Genomic DNA, 13,186 nt, shown 5'->3' with positions numbered 1-13,186 from the left:
GGGGGGTGGCTCTTGAAAGGGAATTGGGGCCTGAATAGGAACTGGGGGCGTGAGTGGGAATGGGAGTACTTGTCCCTGAGAAGGCGAACTCCTAGGCCTGGTGCTGCAGGTGATCATCTGCTCAGTGGAAGTAAAGCCAGCAAGGCTTTTTTGTCCTGGCAGCTCCTGGGTGGGAGCTATCCTTGGACGCATCCAATGTTGGAGGTGATATCCTCATCAGCTGATGCGAAGCCGCCTCTGGAGCGCAGGCCAGTGCTTGTTCTTAGGGTGAAAACAATTAGATTTGCTCTCCCTGCTTTCTGATAAACGAGCTGTGACTGAAAGGAAGCAGTAGCTGAAAAGAGTGGCACAACCCATTCCTACATAATTCCTGTAAGTACTGTAGAAGCTGAACTAAGACTCACAAAAAGAAAAAGCAAAAAGGAAATCGCCTCTTTAAGCCTGCAAAATACGACTATCTCATTTCATACCCTTTATATTTTTTCTGCTAACTCGAAACCATTGCATGCTGGCTTTCGCAAATTACTGACAAATTACTGAATTAATGACTGGCAGCTTGTTTGGTTCATCCATAGGAAGCTTTCCATGAGCACTGCTGAGATAGAGCAGTTGGGGGGTGGGTGTTGGCGAGTTTCTCACCTTCACGGTGGCATAGGAAAGCTTGCTAAAAGCAACTCAAAAAACAGGGAGCAAAAATAACTTATTCCTATATAGCAGACGCGCATCTATCCCTACTAATGCACACGGACGAGGCACGGCTTGGCCTGTGGAAGCTGCAATGTCACTGCGCCAGCAGGAGCACCCAGGAGCAAATGCAGCTCCAGAGGGGCAGAAGGCAGCGGGATTGAAGTGCCACACGCCCCGACTCCTTGTTTTACAACCTGGCCTGATAGGTGCAAACCTCTGTGTCATTCATGTGCACCCCCGAAGCCGCAAAACTCCGTATCGGAGCATTTGGAGCGCAACCCGTGCCGGGGGAAGGCGCTCGGCGGCGGCGCCAGGAAGCGGCGGTGCCGCCCGGGGGCAGCTCCCAGGGGCCCTCGGCGGGAACGGGAATCGGGCCTGGTGAGCGGGATAAGCGGGATGGGGCCCGGGGGGCCCGGGCTCCTGCCCCCGCCCCGCTGGGCTGTGCAGGCTCTCCCTCTGCCGGGAAGGCATTCCCGGGGAGCCTGCCGAGAACAAAGCGGCCTCCCGCCCTTCCTGCTCCCCCAGCCGCGCTGCACCCACCGCGCTGCGGCCCTGCTCGTGGAGCAATGCTGGGATGGGAATGGTGGGCCGGGGGAAAAGAGTGGAACAGCACTTGCTGGTGCTCCACCGTAGGGGATGAGGAGAGAGCCGGGAGCCGGGTGGACAACGCTTATCCAGAGGCAGTGGAAGGGCTCGGGCACCAGTGATGCGCCAGTGCACGGAAAAAAGGCAGTGAACTTTTACCTCCAAGGTTTTGTAAGAAGGCAGAGCAATAGATGGAGTGTTGAATGCAACGGGAAAGCGTAAGGTTACCAGAACAGTGGGGTTCGAGGCTTTGCTGTGTGCCTTTAAAAACAAGGGAACTGTCTGGGGAATTACAGAACTGCAGCTCTATGCAAACCACTTGTGCGAATGTCTGCTTTTAAAAGAAAAGGCAAATCTTGCTTAAGACAAATCTTTACCTGGAGGCAAATCCAGTTCTGGCATGAAGAAGAAAGCAAAAAGATTGACTGCATCTGCTGATTTGCTCTGGTTGTTTTTTAGGTCCTGGATGTAGGAAATATGAATGACTGGCAGAGGAAAAGCCCTCTAGACTGGGAAACGTATGTAAACAAATTGGTGAAAGTTGTTGCAGTTGAGAAACATGAATATGAAGGATGGGTTTTAACAGTTGACCCAGTTTCTGCCTGGTAAGTACTGAAGTTTTTATTTCTGTAAAACTAATAAAAAGCAAGATTTTTAGGAGGAGGAAAGACCCTAAGGCTGAAGCAAACTTATTTGGAGCAAAAATGGCATGTTATCTTGTCAAGTTGCAGCTTCTGCTGATGGCTGCAGCCTCCTTATCTTCTAGTTTGTACTTCCTGTGCACCTCATCACTGGCTGAGCATGGGAAACTAAAAAGTCCTTGATTTAGAATAAGCACTGCTGAGCAACAACCAAAATATCAGTGTGCTATGAACGTTATTCTCACAGTAAATTCAAAACTCAGCACTGTGCCAGCTTCTAGGAAAATTGCTAAGAAAATCGACTCTATACCAGCTGAATGCCTATGTTCAAGGTGAAAGTTCACAGCTTGTGGCTTAAGGCTTCAGCAAATCCAGCTGCTCATGCTAAGCAAGTACAGCTAAGGGAACAGCATATTAAATCACACAGTATTATAATTCCAAGTAAATTACTCTTATTTAAAACTTACATGTTAAACTATACTATTACCTCTTAACAATCCATGTGTTAAGGATTGCTTTTAACAATATACCAAACCCTGCTTTATGAAGAGCAGGAATGCAGGAGTGTTTTCCATGCTTTAGGTGTTGAAATCCTTACCCTCTGTCCAGAGTTCTTGCATGGATGCCTGGCTTTCCACTCCAGCCAGACACCCGTGAAGGTGTAGAGGCTTCTTTGGAGAGCAAGAAGGGAAAATCAGGGGTACTGGACAGAAAGTGGTACCACACACTCTGGTATCCCAAGGGAGTAACTTGAAAACACGGTTTGAAAGGCAAAATGCACCAGGGAATGGGCAGAAATTTGTCTCCTTGCTGCCAGAGCTCTTTGATACCTTATTGGTTGTGAGCTTGTCCCACATGAACACAGGTTGGAGGCTGGAAACTAAAACATTCAGCTTCTGATGTGTTTCAGAAGAAGTGGTTTTGCTTCAGCTCTGGAGTAGCTCCAATAATCTCCTGAATTTTCTTATCATTTTGGTAAGAAAGGTGCATGCAACTGTGAGTGATTCTGGAGGGTCCAGGCTGAAATCAGGGCAGATCTCACTGGACACATCCCAAGAAGTCATTCCACTAATGCTGGCAATAATAGGCTTGTGAAGTGCTGGCATCAAGTTCTGGAATTTTGCTTCCCATGGAAGGAAGAAAATGGTTTCTGATGCTCTTTGTTGATACATGAGGGAGACATCCTAGAAATAGAACAAGCTGCCTTCCTACCTGCATTTTAGAACTTCTGGGATGCAGGTGCCCTTGGGAAAAGACCAGGCTTCTACAGTGTAAGCCTGAGCCTTCTGTAGTGTGTTCCTGTTGTGTTTTCATTTCACAAACTGGCAACAGTCATTAAAAAACTTACTTTTTAGCAATGATGAATAAATATGAATATTTTTTCATTAAAAGTTTGTAGTGTTGTTAGCTGCCTTCAGCATTCAAAGTGCTGTATGTATGAAGGTATCACTGTTTCTGAATGTTGAAATGCTTTAGGTTCTTCAGCAGTGTTGGGAAAGCTGCACAAAAATATTTAGATTCCTAGACTTGACTTTATTGTTTTAAAGCAAAGTGTATGTTAATGTTCTGCTTGATAGTGTCTAGAGAAATTTCAAGCTCAAGACCAGCAATTGCCTACAGAGCCCCACGTTTTTAGTACTTTAAGGGTATAGCAGCATGCTTTTCAAAGGAAAATACTGGGTACTGGATATTGCCTCAATACCTGGGTTAGGCTGATGCTAATGAGCTCTTACCTCGAAAACCTTGGAGGCTGCTTCTCAGTCTTCAGTCAAGAACAGGAACTTACACAGTCTCCCTTCCTTGACAGCATTGTCCTTGCAACATTCTCAGAGAATGAAAAGGTGTCCATATCATTCATCATGGGTCACGCTGTCCAAGAGGTCAAAATACTGCAGGAAGGGGACAGCGACATGGAGCAGCGCCTTGCTCGCATCTTGGAGCCTGAGGAAAGCCAAGCTTTCAGCCCTGAGGAGCTGGAGAAGAGGAAGAACGCCTTGAAGACTTGGCTGGAGAGCAACCACATCCCCGTGGGCGAGCAGGGGGAGCAGGGCAGGACGCTGAGCGTGGCGGGAGTGCTGACCATCGACCCCCCGTACGGCCCCGAGCAGTGCAGCAGCACCAACGAGATCATCCTGTCCCGCGTGCAGGGCTTGCTGCAGGGCTACCTCGACAAACAGCAGCGAGCTCCTGCTGATGAAAGCAGCCCTCTCTAGGAACTCTCCCGCTTCAGGGACTCCCCTGGGCGTCAGCATTCACTGTTGGCAGAAAGGCTGCGTTTGGGTACTTTTGGTCTTGAATTTTTTGTGTGTAAAGGAAGGGATAAAACAAGAAGTCTGAACTCAAAGCACAAGCAGTATTTTTATTATCATATGATATATGATAAATTTAAACTGTTTTGCTCTACCTTTAAAACTAGTTTAATTATCTAGTGCTGAAGGCATGTTTATTTGAACTGCTTACCAGATTATTTTTTCTTTTTTTTTTTTTTTTAGAAGGAGAATTATGACACCTGGACTTCCCAAACCAAATTAAAAAAAAAAAATTCAGAAAGCTGTTTTGTTTTGTTGTTTTCATGGCTGGTTGGTTGTTTGTTTTCTCTATAACTGTTCTCCTGGCTTAAAATATGAATCACAAGGTATGTCCAAGTTTGTAAAATTATTGGGGAAGGTTAGCAGGCAAATAGCAGGCTTTAAAACCATTCCCTGTCTATATTTGTTATTTTAGAGCAGCAGTGCTTGGGAAACCAGTGTTCTGTAAAAGGAAAATTTGTTGCAATTCAGCAAGTTTGTGTTTCTTAATGCTTTTTCTAGTTTATGCCAACAAAAGATGCAGGAATCATTATGTGACTATTCCCGAGATTATTAATGCAGTGAGGAACATTTAGAGCCCTCATTTATCTCGGTGTATTTGTTCTGCCTTATTATGAGATCCCCAGTGGTGTGCTCAAATGCAGCTGGAAAGTCTGCCTAACTCTTGTTCAGAAAAGGCTCTCCTCATTCCTGCTGGGACTTGCCTAAAATGACCTTGAATCTGTCATGTTTGTGTTGTTTTTTTTCTTTAAAAATGTCTACTGCACATCCTTTCCTGTGTGTGTCTCCCTGGAAAGGCTGGGAGATGCCAACACACATCATCTCCAGCTGCGTGTCAGATATGAAAGGATAGACCAGTGTCTGATGGCTGGTTGGGACGGGCCCGAGCTGTGAGCCAGCATACGAGATTTGGAGCAGTTTGGAAATGCCTTGTTCCAAGGAAGGCGCCACTCCAGGCCGTGGAATAAGCACCATGGTGTCAGCTCCTTCCCCCTCAGCACGGGGAGAAGCTGTGGTGGGTCACGCATGAGGGGTGCAAAGCGCAACGAGTGGCTCCCTACTCATCTGCTCCCTCAGACGCGGACAGGAGCTCTCACCGGGGGCCGCCGGGGGAAGCCTGTGCCCAGAAGGAGTCCGGGGCCGGCCCGTGGCTCCCGTAGCTCCCGTCCCCCCCCGGCCACCGCGGGGCCGCCACGGCCGCCGCCCGCCCCTTCGCCGCGCGGGAACCGCCTCTCGCGAGAGCCGCGCGCGCCCAGGCGCGGGCCCGCCCCGCCCCGCCCCCGCGCGGCGCGCAGGCGCAGCCGCCCTTCCTCTATATAAGGGTCGCGCCTGCCTGGGCTCGCGCTGTCGTCGGGAGGATGTCGCGATACGGGCGATACGGTGGGCACGGCGGGGAGCCCGGGGCGCCGAGAGTCGCGTGGGGGCTTCCGCTGCGGGCAGCGGGGCGAGGGGAAGGTGGAGGGAACGGCGGCGTGGGTGCCGCTGTGGCGGTGCGAGAAGGCGGCCGTTCCCTCAGGGGGCCGCTGAGAGGGACGGGGGCGGCGGGGAGGGGGGCGCCGCGGGGCGGCCGCCGGGGCCGCGGCGTCTGTGGAGGGCGGGCGCGGCCCCGCGGGAGCGCCCTAAGATGGACGCGGTGTCAAAGATGGCGGCGGGGCGGGGGAGGGGTGGCCGCGTGCCCGGCGCCGCGCGCGGCACTGACATGGCGGCCGCGTGTCCCCGCAGAGACCAAGGTGTACGTGGGGAATCTGGGCACGGGCGCCGGCAAAGGCGAGCTGGAGAGAGCCTTCAGCTACTATGGACCGCTGAGAACCGTGTGGATCGCCAGGAACCCGCCGGGGTTCGCCTTCGTGGAGTTCGAAGACCCCCGGGATGCTGAAGATGCTGTGCTTGGCCTCGATGGGAAGTACGTGCATGCCTGGAGTTTCTTAGGGGGCCGCAGTCCCCGATCTCCCTACCCCACCCAGTCATGGATTTCTCATGTTCGTTGCTTGAGCGCATCAGAGAAAAATACTCCTTTGGCTAATACCTGCTGTGTCTCGCAGGATAATATGCGGCTCCAGAGTCAGAGTGGAAGTATCCACAGGGATGCCGCGCCGCTCCCGCTACGACCGGCCCCCTGCCCGGCGCCCTTTCGACCCCAACGACAGATGCTACGAGTGTGGTGAGAAAGGCCACTATGCCTATGACTGTCACCGCTATAGCCGGCGAAGGAGGAGCAGGTACGTGCGGGGCCGGGGCGGCCGCGTTGCTTCGCCAGCTCGCTTTTGTGTAGTTCTTGTTAGCAAAGAACAGAATGTTACACCAGTTTTAACTCTTAATGTCGTAAGTCAACAGGTGTATATCACAATTTTTTTTTTTTTGCTAATACATATAAAATGTTAATATCTTAATAATCAACCTGGTCAAAACCTTTCAGGTTTCTTCGTTTGAGTCAGTCGCCTTGATTCAGAATGTCACGAGCCTTAAGATTTCATGCTGAGGCGCCTTGCAAATCCGACACTTAAGATCCTCCTAGACCTTGAGGTGATCAGCATAAGAGGCCAGATCCCCTCGAGCCATCTACACGTAGCTTCACCTTATTCTTTAAGGGCAGAAAATTTGAGACGGTGACCGCCGTAACAGTAAATTTGGCTTTCAATTGGGGCCCCCCTCCGGTTTAGAAAGAGGAACACCAGATTGACCACATTCCCACCTAGAAAAATCTTCTTGCGTCAATCAAGCCTCACCCTGGCTCATTGGGCTGTCAGTTTGATCGTCGTTAGATTGAAGAGAACACCTACCTAGATGCAGCGCTCGCCTATAGATACTTCTAGATCGTCTAGATCTGCTAGACCTTGGGCCAAAGAGGGTCGACCTGCAAACTTGCAAGGTTTATTTTAAATACGCATTACAGTGTTTTCTATTCTAATGTAATTCTGCAATGTAATTCAGCTTTTAACATTTTTCTAGGTAGTAAAAATGCTCAAGACAAGTAGGCCCAGACATTTTTCCAACTGACAGATGCTAGTGGTGTGTTTTTGTTGTTTTGATTTGGTTTTTGGTTTTTTCTTTTTTTGTTTTATTAAATTCTCTTTTTAGTTGTCTTAAAGAAGTTTTGACTTCAGCAGGGCCTCACATGCACTGGTTGCTGCAGCTGTCTGCTGATACCTGTTTTCTCTAACCTAAACCCAGGTCCCGGTCTAGATCCCGCTCGAGGTCCCGAGGAAGAAGGTATTCCCGGTCACGCAGTCGCAGCCGTGGTAGGAGGTAGGGCTCTGCCTTCTGTGTTCCATTCTTATTCCTCCCTCTGGGGGCCCCTCCTTCGTTTTCTGTAGTTAGTGTGAAAAGTACCTTGCCCTGATTGGGTTGGTTTTCCTTTGCCTTGTAGATCCAGGTCAGCTTCCTACCGCAGGTCCAGGTCGATCTCTCCTCGTCGATACAGGTCATTCTCACCCCGCAGGTCCCGCTCTGGTTCTCTAAGAAGGTCAAGGTATGTGGTTGCTGTTGAACCCACAGCATTGCTGAAGGGCACTTAACTTGGAGCTGAAATATCAAGTGTGGATATATAGCACCTATAATGTGAACAGTAAGCTTGTTTTGCTGTCCATATGCTGGTAGGAACCTTTGTGGTGTTACATGCCTAAGAGCTACTCTGAATACTTTGTTAAAAATTTAAGCATATAATTTTGGAACTGCTGTTTCTAAGATTTTTTTTTTTCTTTCTAACACTGTGCCAAAGTTACTATGGTAAAGGTTTCCAAATTCGGTTTCAAGTGTACAGGGTTTAATTGCTTAATCAAGTAAGGCAGTGGGATTCATTTTACGTGGATGGCAGTACTGACCAAAGGTGCTCCAGCCTTCTAATAATAAGAGTTACTTCTGCAAAACTAACTGCCCAACAAAATTCCCAGTCTTCTGAGACATGTACAGTAACTGATCTCTATCTCACCTGTATGAAGAATGTGATAGTAGAGCTTTCATTGCTTTTTCCCAGATCTAGGTCCAGATCACGCTCCAGGTCCCGTTCTGTTGTATGGCCTCGAAGCAGGTGAGACATTAGTTTTAATTCAGATCAGTAATAGTTTTGGTGTGGTGTTTGGTTGTGGTGCTGTGTTGTTTCTTTTTTTTTTTTTTTTTCTTCCCTGGGGGAATTTTATCTGGAAGGAGTTGGAAGACTGTCCAGCAGAGCAGTATTTGCCCTTAATAATTTATGCCTTTTCACAGACAAAAGTAGTGATGTGCAATTAAAGGTCTGTGGAGAGAATTTTTAAAAACAAGTTAATTCTTAGGTGTGTAGTAAATTGAGGATGGTCTTGAGTGCTGCCTTACTGTTACTTAAGCCATGCTACTGAGTACCAGTTCTAGGTGGTTGTGAGCAACCCCATCCTCTGTAACTGTGATCCAATAAAGTTCCTAGTTACGGGGGGGGAATGAGACAGACAGTGGCTCAGGATAGTGACCAGGAAGGTTTCAAAGCAGTGGCACGTTAACATTTTGTTTAACGTGTGCCAGCAGTGTCCATGTAGTATTTCCACGAGTTACTAGGCCCAGTAAAGGTGAATCTTGATAACCCTTCAGAAACAGTTCTGAGCAGAAACAGAGTAAAAGTATATCTCACTTGTTTGGCCAAGGCTATTGAACTGAGCATTCTTATGTTGAGTGATAGCCTGAATTCTGATGCTCCAAGAAGACAAATATTTTTTAAGTAACAGCAAATATTTGAGTTGGTAAAGTAACATTAATGAATGTGGGAGAAAAGTCTCACTGTTTAAGTAGATTTTAATTCCTGAGATGAACTGGGAATAGTTAACTCATTAGTAGCCAGATACTGGTACAGAATCTGAATTATGCTTGAATAAAATTGCCACCAGCTCTTCAGCACACATGTGGCTGATTCCAGGCTCTTAATGTGCTGTTAAAGTCTTTTCTGAGATAACACTTAAAACTATTCTTCCCTTTATAGAAGGGATACTTGCAGGTAGGAAGAAAGTGTGGGAGTGTGGTCTGGTGTCTTGTGGAACTGGCAGCTGAAGCTTTGCTGGGGAGCTCCCTGTGCTTGCACTCGTGTCTTCTGATGAGTGGGGTCTCTGCAATAAGAGCTAAAGGATTCCCTTGAAATGTCCTAGGGAAGGCCTGCAGCACCAGAGCCTTCCCTCTCTGGTTGGTGCTGCTGCGTGGGGTGAATTTGCTGTTGCTGGTGTAGCTAACTCGATGTGTTTGCATGCCCACTGGCTGCTTTGCTGAGCTTTATTTTTCTCCTGTTGTAGGTCTGAGTCTCATGGTAGATCTAAATCTGGCTTACCTGCTAAAAGGTGAGCGTTCAAATACAAGTACCACTCAGTTGGTTTTTGTTTTGGTTGGTGGGTTTTTTTCTGGGGTTCTTTGGTTTTTTTCCCTCATGATTCAAGGACCGGTTTGGACCAGTATTTCAGTTGCATGTGGAAGAAGGTTTTCTGTTGCAGGGTTGGTTTTTTTCTTTTCATAGCTGATTTCAAAAACACTTTTCATACATTATTTTATGGGGGTTTTTTAACAGCTGATGTTTTGTGGGACAGTAGGCAATTCTTCCAGGATTTTGCATACAGATGTTTTTCACTCATTATCACAAAAAAAAATTTTGACAGGACTTGGGGCATATTTTCTCCTACCTTTCTTCTCAAATGTCTGTAGTTCTCCCTCTCCCTAACTCTGCTCAATTCACTGCTCCTGCTTTGCAGGGTTACTGTGATTTACAGCAGCTTTTAAGCTGTGTGTTGCTCTTTTCCTGAGGGCTCCAGCTTCCAGCATTTTTCCTTCTCACCTGCAGCTTCTTGCTTAAAGTAACTGGGTACACTTGCTACCAGCAGTGTCAATGAATTTAACACCATCAGACTGTTCTGGTTTTAAATGGTCAGAAGTGATTTCTGAGAGTAGCCAAGTGTACCAACCCCACTGATTGTTTTGTTTGTTTGTTTTTAAACAGCCGCTCAAAGTCCAGATCACCATCTCCAAAGAGAAGGTAGGAATGTCTTAAAACTGGAGTCTGTCCTATGGTTAAACAGCACTAGAGCTGGAGCAGTTCCAAGAGAAGTTAACTTGGGCAAGGCTAAAAGCTCAGGTTTTTTACTTGCCTTAATCTGTGACCTATGAGAAGATGAATTGTTTACGGGCATTTCCTGCTGCTGGTAGTCAGAATGTCATGATAATAACTCCTAAGGAAATGTACTTTAATGAAATGTTCCTGAGGAATTCAGAATGTAGGAACAAGTGAGTAATGTAAGGTGTGGAGCAAGCCATAAAAGTGTTGTAGGATTAAATTCCTGCTGGTGACTCCTGCAGGCTCAGGAGTTGCACAGCTGCCAAGCTGTGCTATGCTCCATGAAGTAAGAAGTTTTCCTATGTTACCGGAGAAGTATGTGCTGGAACTGAGATTTCTGAGCAGGCTTGGTATCTCAGCTCTCTTAAGTAGTCGTCAGCTTTCAAGCTTAAAGCAGTTTTTAAGTTAAAGTGTTAAAATACAACACTTCTTTCATTATTTGAGAACTGTAAATGAAGATGGGGGTGGAACTCCAGAGGAAGCCTGGGAGAGCGTACAGTTTCTGTTGGTTTTGCTGTAGGAGTTGTTCTTAACCGTTTGTTGTTTTTTTTTTTTCCTTTCAGTCACTCACCATCAGGAAGCCCTTGAAGGAATGAAAGTTCTAAAAGAATGGGTTAAAATTTAAGAAGTTTAGTAAAAAAATTATTTTGTTTACATTATAAGGGATTTTGTGATGCAAGGGCTTAGTCCTAGAAGGCTGTTTCTATTGACTAGCAATTGGCATGAATTTCTATCTTCTAAAAGTCGTATTAGCAGACTAATACAAAACTCTTCTGTTGTGTTCATGTTCTGTGATCTGAAAATGTTGGGCTTTTTTTTTTTATTATTGGTGCGTTGAAATAAACTGCATTTCTAACTAAGAAATACATTGTGATAAGCGTGCTGTTCGTATTTGGGATGGGGAAGCAGGCTGTGTCCCCCTGGGGTGAAAAGCAGCAGGCAGGCTGGGATAGGCATGTGTTTCTTCTTCCATCCCTACAGAGCACCAGTTAGAGGGCAAAGTTACCAGTGCCAGGTGTCATTCCTGCTGTTGAAGCTGGAATGTTGTGGTGATCCTTACCTTGTGCACCCCCCTCAAAGCTTGGGGAGGCAGAAAACCTCTCTGCGGGTACTCATCTGCCCAGTGACTTACAGAAATGTCTACAAACCATTAACAGATTGGAAAAAACAATGTGTGAATGCTGGCCTGTCATGACCATTAAAGGACCAGGGAACTTCTCACCTGAAGGTATTTTAAATACTTCTGGCATGTGAGCTATTGAAGTAAATATTTTTGGAAGTCTTGTTTTAGATGATGGTTGTCCAAGTACTTTGTGATACTCAGCTAGGGTCACAGTTGTGGTGCAAACGATAATATATTTGCATGCTCTTTCTAGGAAATTGGAGGGGTTTTGTGGAGATGACAGGTCCTCAGCATAACCTGCAGGTCATTGTCAAGTGGCAAGATCTGTGGGGAAGTGAGAGCTCAAGTTCCTCCTGTCTGACTGTGGCTGCCTGGTTCCATCCTGGCAGTGAAGTGTGCCCAGGGAAGGGCCTTGCTGCTGTCCTGATTGGTGGTTGCTTTGGGAAACCAGAGTGCCCCCATCTCCCATGGATAGGTTACTGAGAGATTTAATAAAATTTGCCAATTTGATTTATCTTTGCAGCTGATAATGGCTGTTATCAGAGTAGCAAGGAAAGCGGAGTGCCAGGTACTTTTGACTTCAGAGCCTTCAGCCTTCTGCAGTTCTGCTGGTTTTGGCTGGGACACAGTTCTTTTTCTTCATGATAGCCAAGAGAAGGCTGGGTGCTGGAAATTTGGTAATTGGGGCTGTTTTCATTATTGCTGAGCAGTGCTCACAGAGTCAAGGCTTTTCTGCTGCTCCCCCGATGCCCTGAGAGGAGCTGGGAGGGAACACAGCTGGGAGAGCTGATCCCAAGGGAGCAAAGGACATCATGGCAGCATCTACAGCTGGGGGAAGGGATGGGCAGTGAGAGGGCTTGTCTTCCCAAGTCAGTGTTAGGAAGGATAGCACCCTGCTTTCCTGGTGTGGCTTAACACCTGCCTGCCCACAGGAAGTGGGGAATGAATTCCTCACTTTGCTGTGCCTGTGTGTGTGGCTTTTGCTTTTGTTTTCTTAAACTGGCTCTATCTGAGCCTGTGAATTTTCTCACATCCCTCCCCCTCCCAGTGCCAGGTTGTGCAGGTGGAATGGAGGAGGGGCCCTGTGGTGCTTAGGAGCCAGCTGGGGCTAATCCATCCCAGCAGAGCTGCAGTGGCCTTTCTCTGCCTGGGGATGTTGGTCTTGGTACTCCTGTCATCTTCCTCACAGGAGGGGGTGCTGGTGTGAAACTACAACCATTCCTGTGTATTTTTTTTAAAAATCCAAGTGTTGCCCAAACAATGGCCCTCCCTCCACTCATCATTCTTCAGGCTGAAGGTTGTGCAGCAGACTGGTGCTGGAGGCAATGCTCAGGCGACAGCCCAGTCCTGTCACTTCAGGCACTGGGTATTTAAGCAGCTTGGCTGCAGCACTGCTCAGCGCTGCAATTAAGCAAGGCCAAAGGGAGGAAATAATAGTTCATTATTACTACAGCATTTTACCACACACTAGAGCAGCTCAGTCCCCAGAGCAGGAGTTTGGCTAAAAGCTTCCAAAAGTGGGACTTGGTTCCAGCTGTGCAGGGTGGCAGCAGGACTACCCCATACCACAACAGGTTAACAATTAGCAGTGGCACCTGCCCAAGAATTCATTCTAATGCACTACAGCAGTCCCATCTTAGCTGTTTTACTTCTTCCCAGTGCAGGAAGGGCTGGAACAGCCTCTCTTTGCAGGAAAATGTCCACATTGTCCTGCAGTTCTACCCTGTCACCAGAGCAACCTGCACTGATCCAACTGCACACTCTGATCCAGTACCGTCTCCTCAGC

At 47.5% G+C, this 13,186-nt stretch overlaps 2 protein-coding genes across 6 annotated transcripts; both read left to right on the top strand.

The window, feature by feature from the left end:
- Positions 1-3: 3 nt before the first annotated feature.
- GEMIN6 (gem nuclear organelle associated protein 6) lies at positions 4-4,463 on the top strand. 4 transcript variants are annotated; one of them, XM_048296884.1, is made up of 3 exons: positions 4-372; positions 1,732-1,877; positions 3,721-4,463. In XM_048296884.1, exons 2-3 carry the CDS (start codon positions 1,750-1,752, stop codon positions 4,124-4,126), a joined length of 534 nt encoding a protein of 177 aa, XP_048152841.1. In that variant the 5' UTR covers positions 4-372; positions 1,732-1,749; the 3' UTR covers positions 4,127-4,463. The 4 variants fall into 4 exon arrangements, with proteins under 4 accessions (XP_048152841.1, XP_048152842.1, XP_048152845.1 ...); XM_048296885.1 differs by having other exon boundaries at positions 8-109; XM_048296888.1 differs by lacking the exon at positions 4-372 and adding an exon at positions 820-1,065.
- Positions 4,464-5,493: 1,030 nt separating this feature from the next.
- Positions 5,494-11,141, top strand: LOC125322717 (serine/arginine-rich splicing factor 7-like). Of its 2 annotated transcripts, XM_048296731.1 has the most exons (9): positions 5,494-5,602; positions 5,945-6,125; positions 6,265-6,441; positions 7,394-7,468; positions 7,590-7,691; positions 8,196-8,249; positions 9,469-9,513; positions 10,164-10,199; positions 10,841-11,141. In XM_048296731.1, exons 1-9 carry the CDS (start codon positions 5,581-5,583, stop codon positions 10,863-10,865), a joined length of 717 nt encoding a protein of 238 aa, XP_048152688.1. In that variant the 5' UTR covers positions 5,494-5,580; the 3' UTR covers positions 10,866-11,141. The 2 variants fall into 2 exon arrangements, with proteins under 2 accessions (XP_048152688.1, XP_048152689.1); XM_048296732.1 differs by lacking the exon at positions 9,469-9,513.
- Positions 11,142-13,186: the final 2,045 nt, after the last annotated feature.

The sequence above is a fragment of the Corvus hawaiiensis genome, chromosome 3 (assembly GCF_020740725.1).
Source record: "Corvus hawaiiensis isolate bCorHaw1 chromosome 3, bCorHaw1.pri.cur, whole genome shotgun sequence".
NCBI lineage: Eukaryota > Metazoa > Chordata > Aves > Passeriformes > Corvidae > Corvus > Corvus hawaiiensis.
This window is presented reverse-complemented; position numbering and strand designations above follow the sequence as displayed.

Excerpts from the sequence above, each read along its gene's own strand:
- LOC125322717 (XM_048296731.1), top strand. The coding sequence starts at position 5,581 with ATGTCGCGATACGGGCGATACG. Across the intron at positions 8,250-9,468 it reads GTTGTATGGCCTCGAAGCAG|GTCTGAGTCTCATGGTAGAT; the intron begins GTGAGACATTAG and ends CTCCTGTTGTAG. Across the intron at positions 10,200-10,840 it reads TCACCATCTCCAAAGAGAAG|TCACTCACCATCAGGAAGCC; the intron begins GTAGGAATGTCT and ends TTTTCCTTTCAG.
- GEMIN6 (XM_048296884.1), top strand. The coding sequence starts at position 1,750 with ATGAATGACTGGCAGAGGAAAAGCCCTCTAGACTGGGAAACGTATGTA. Across the intron at positions 1,878-3,720 it reads GTTGACCCAGTTTCTGCCTG|CATTGTCCTTGCAACATTCT; the intron begins GTAAGTACTGAA and ends CTTCCTTGACAG.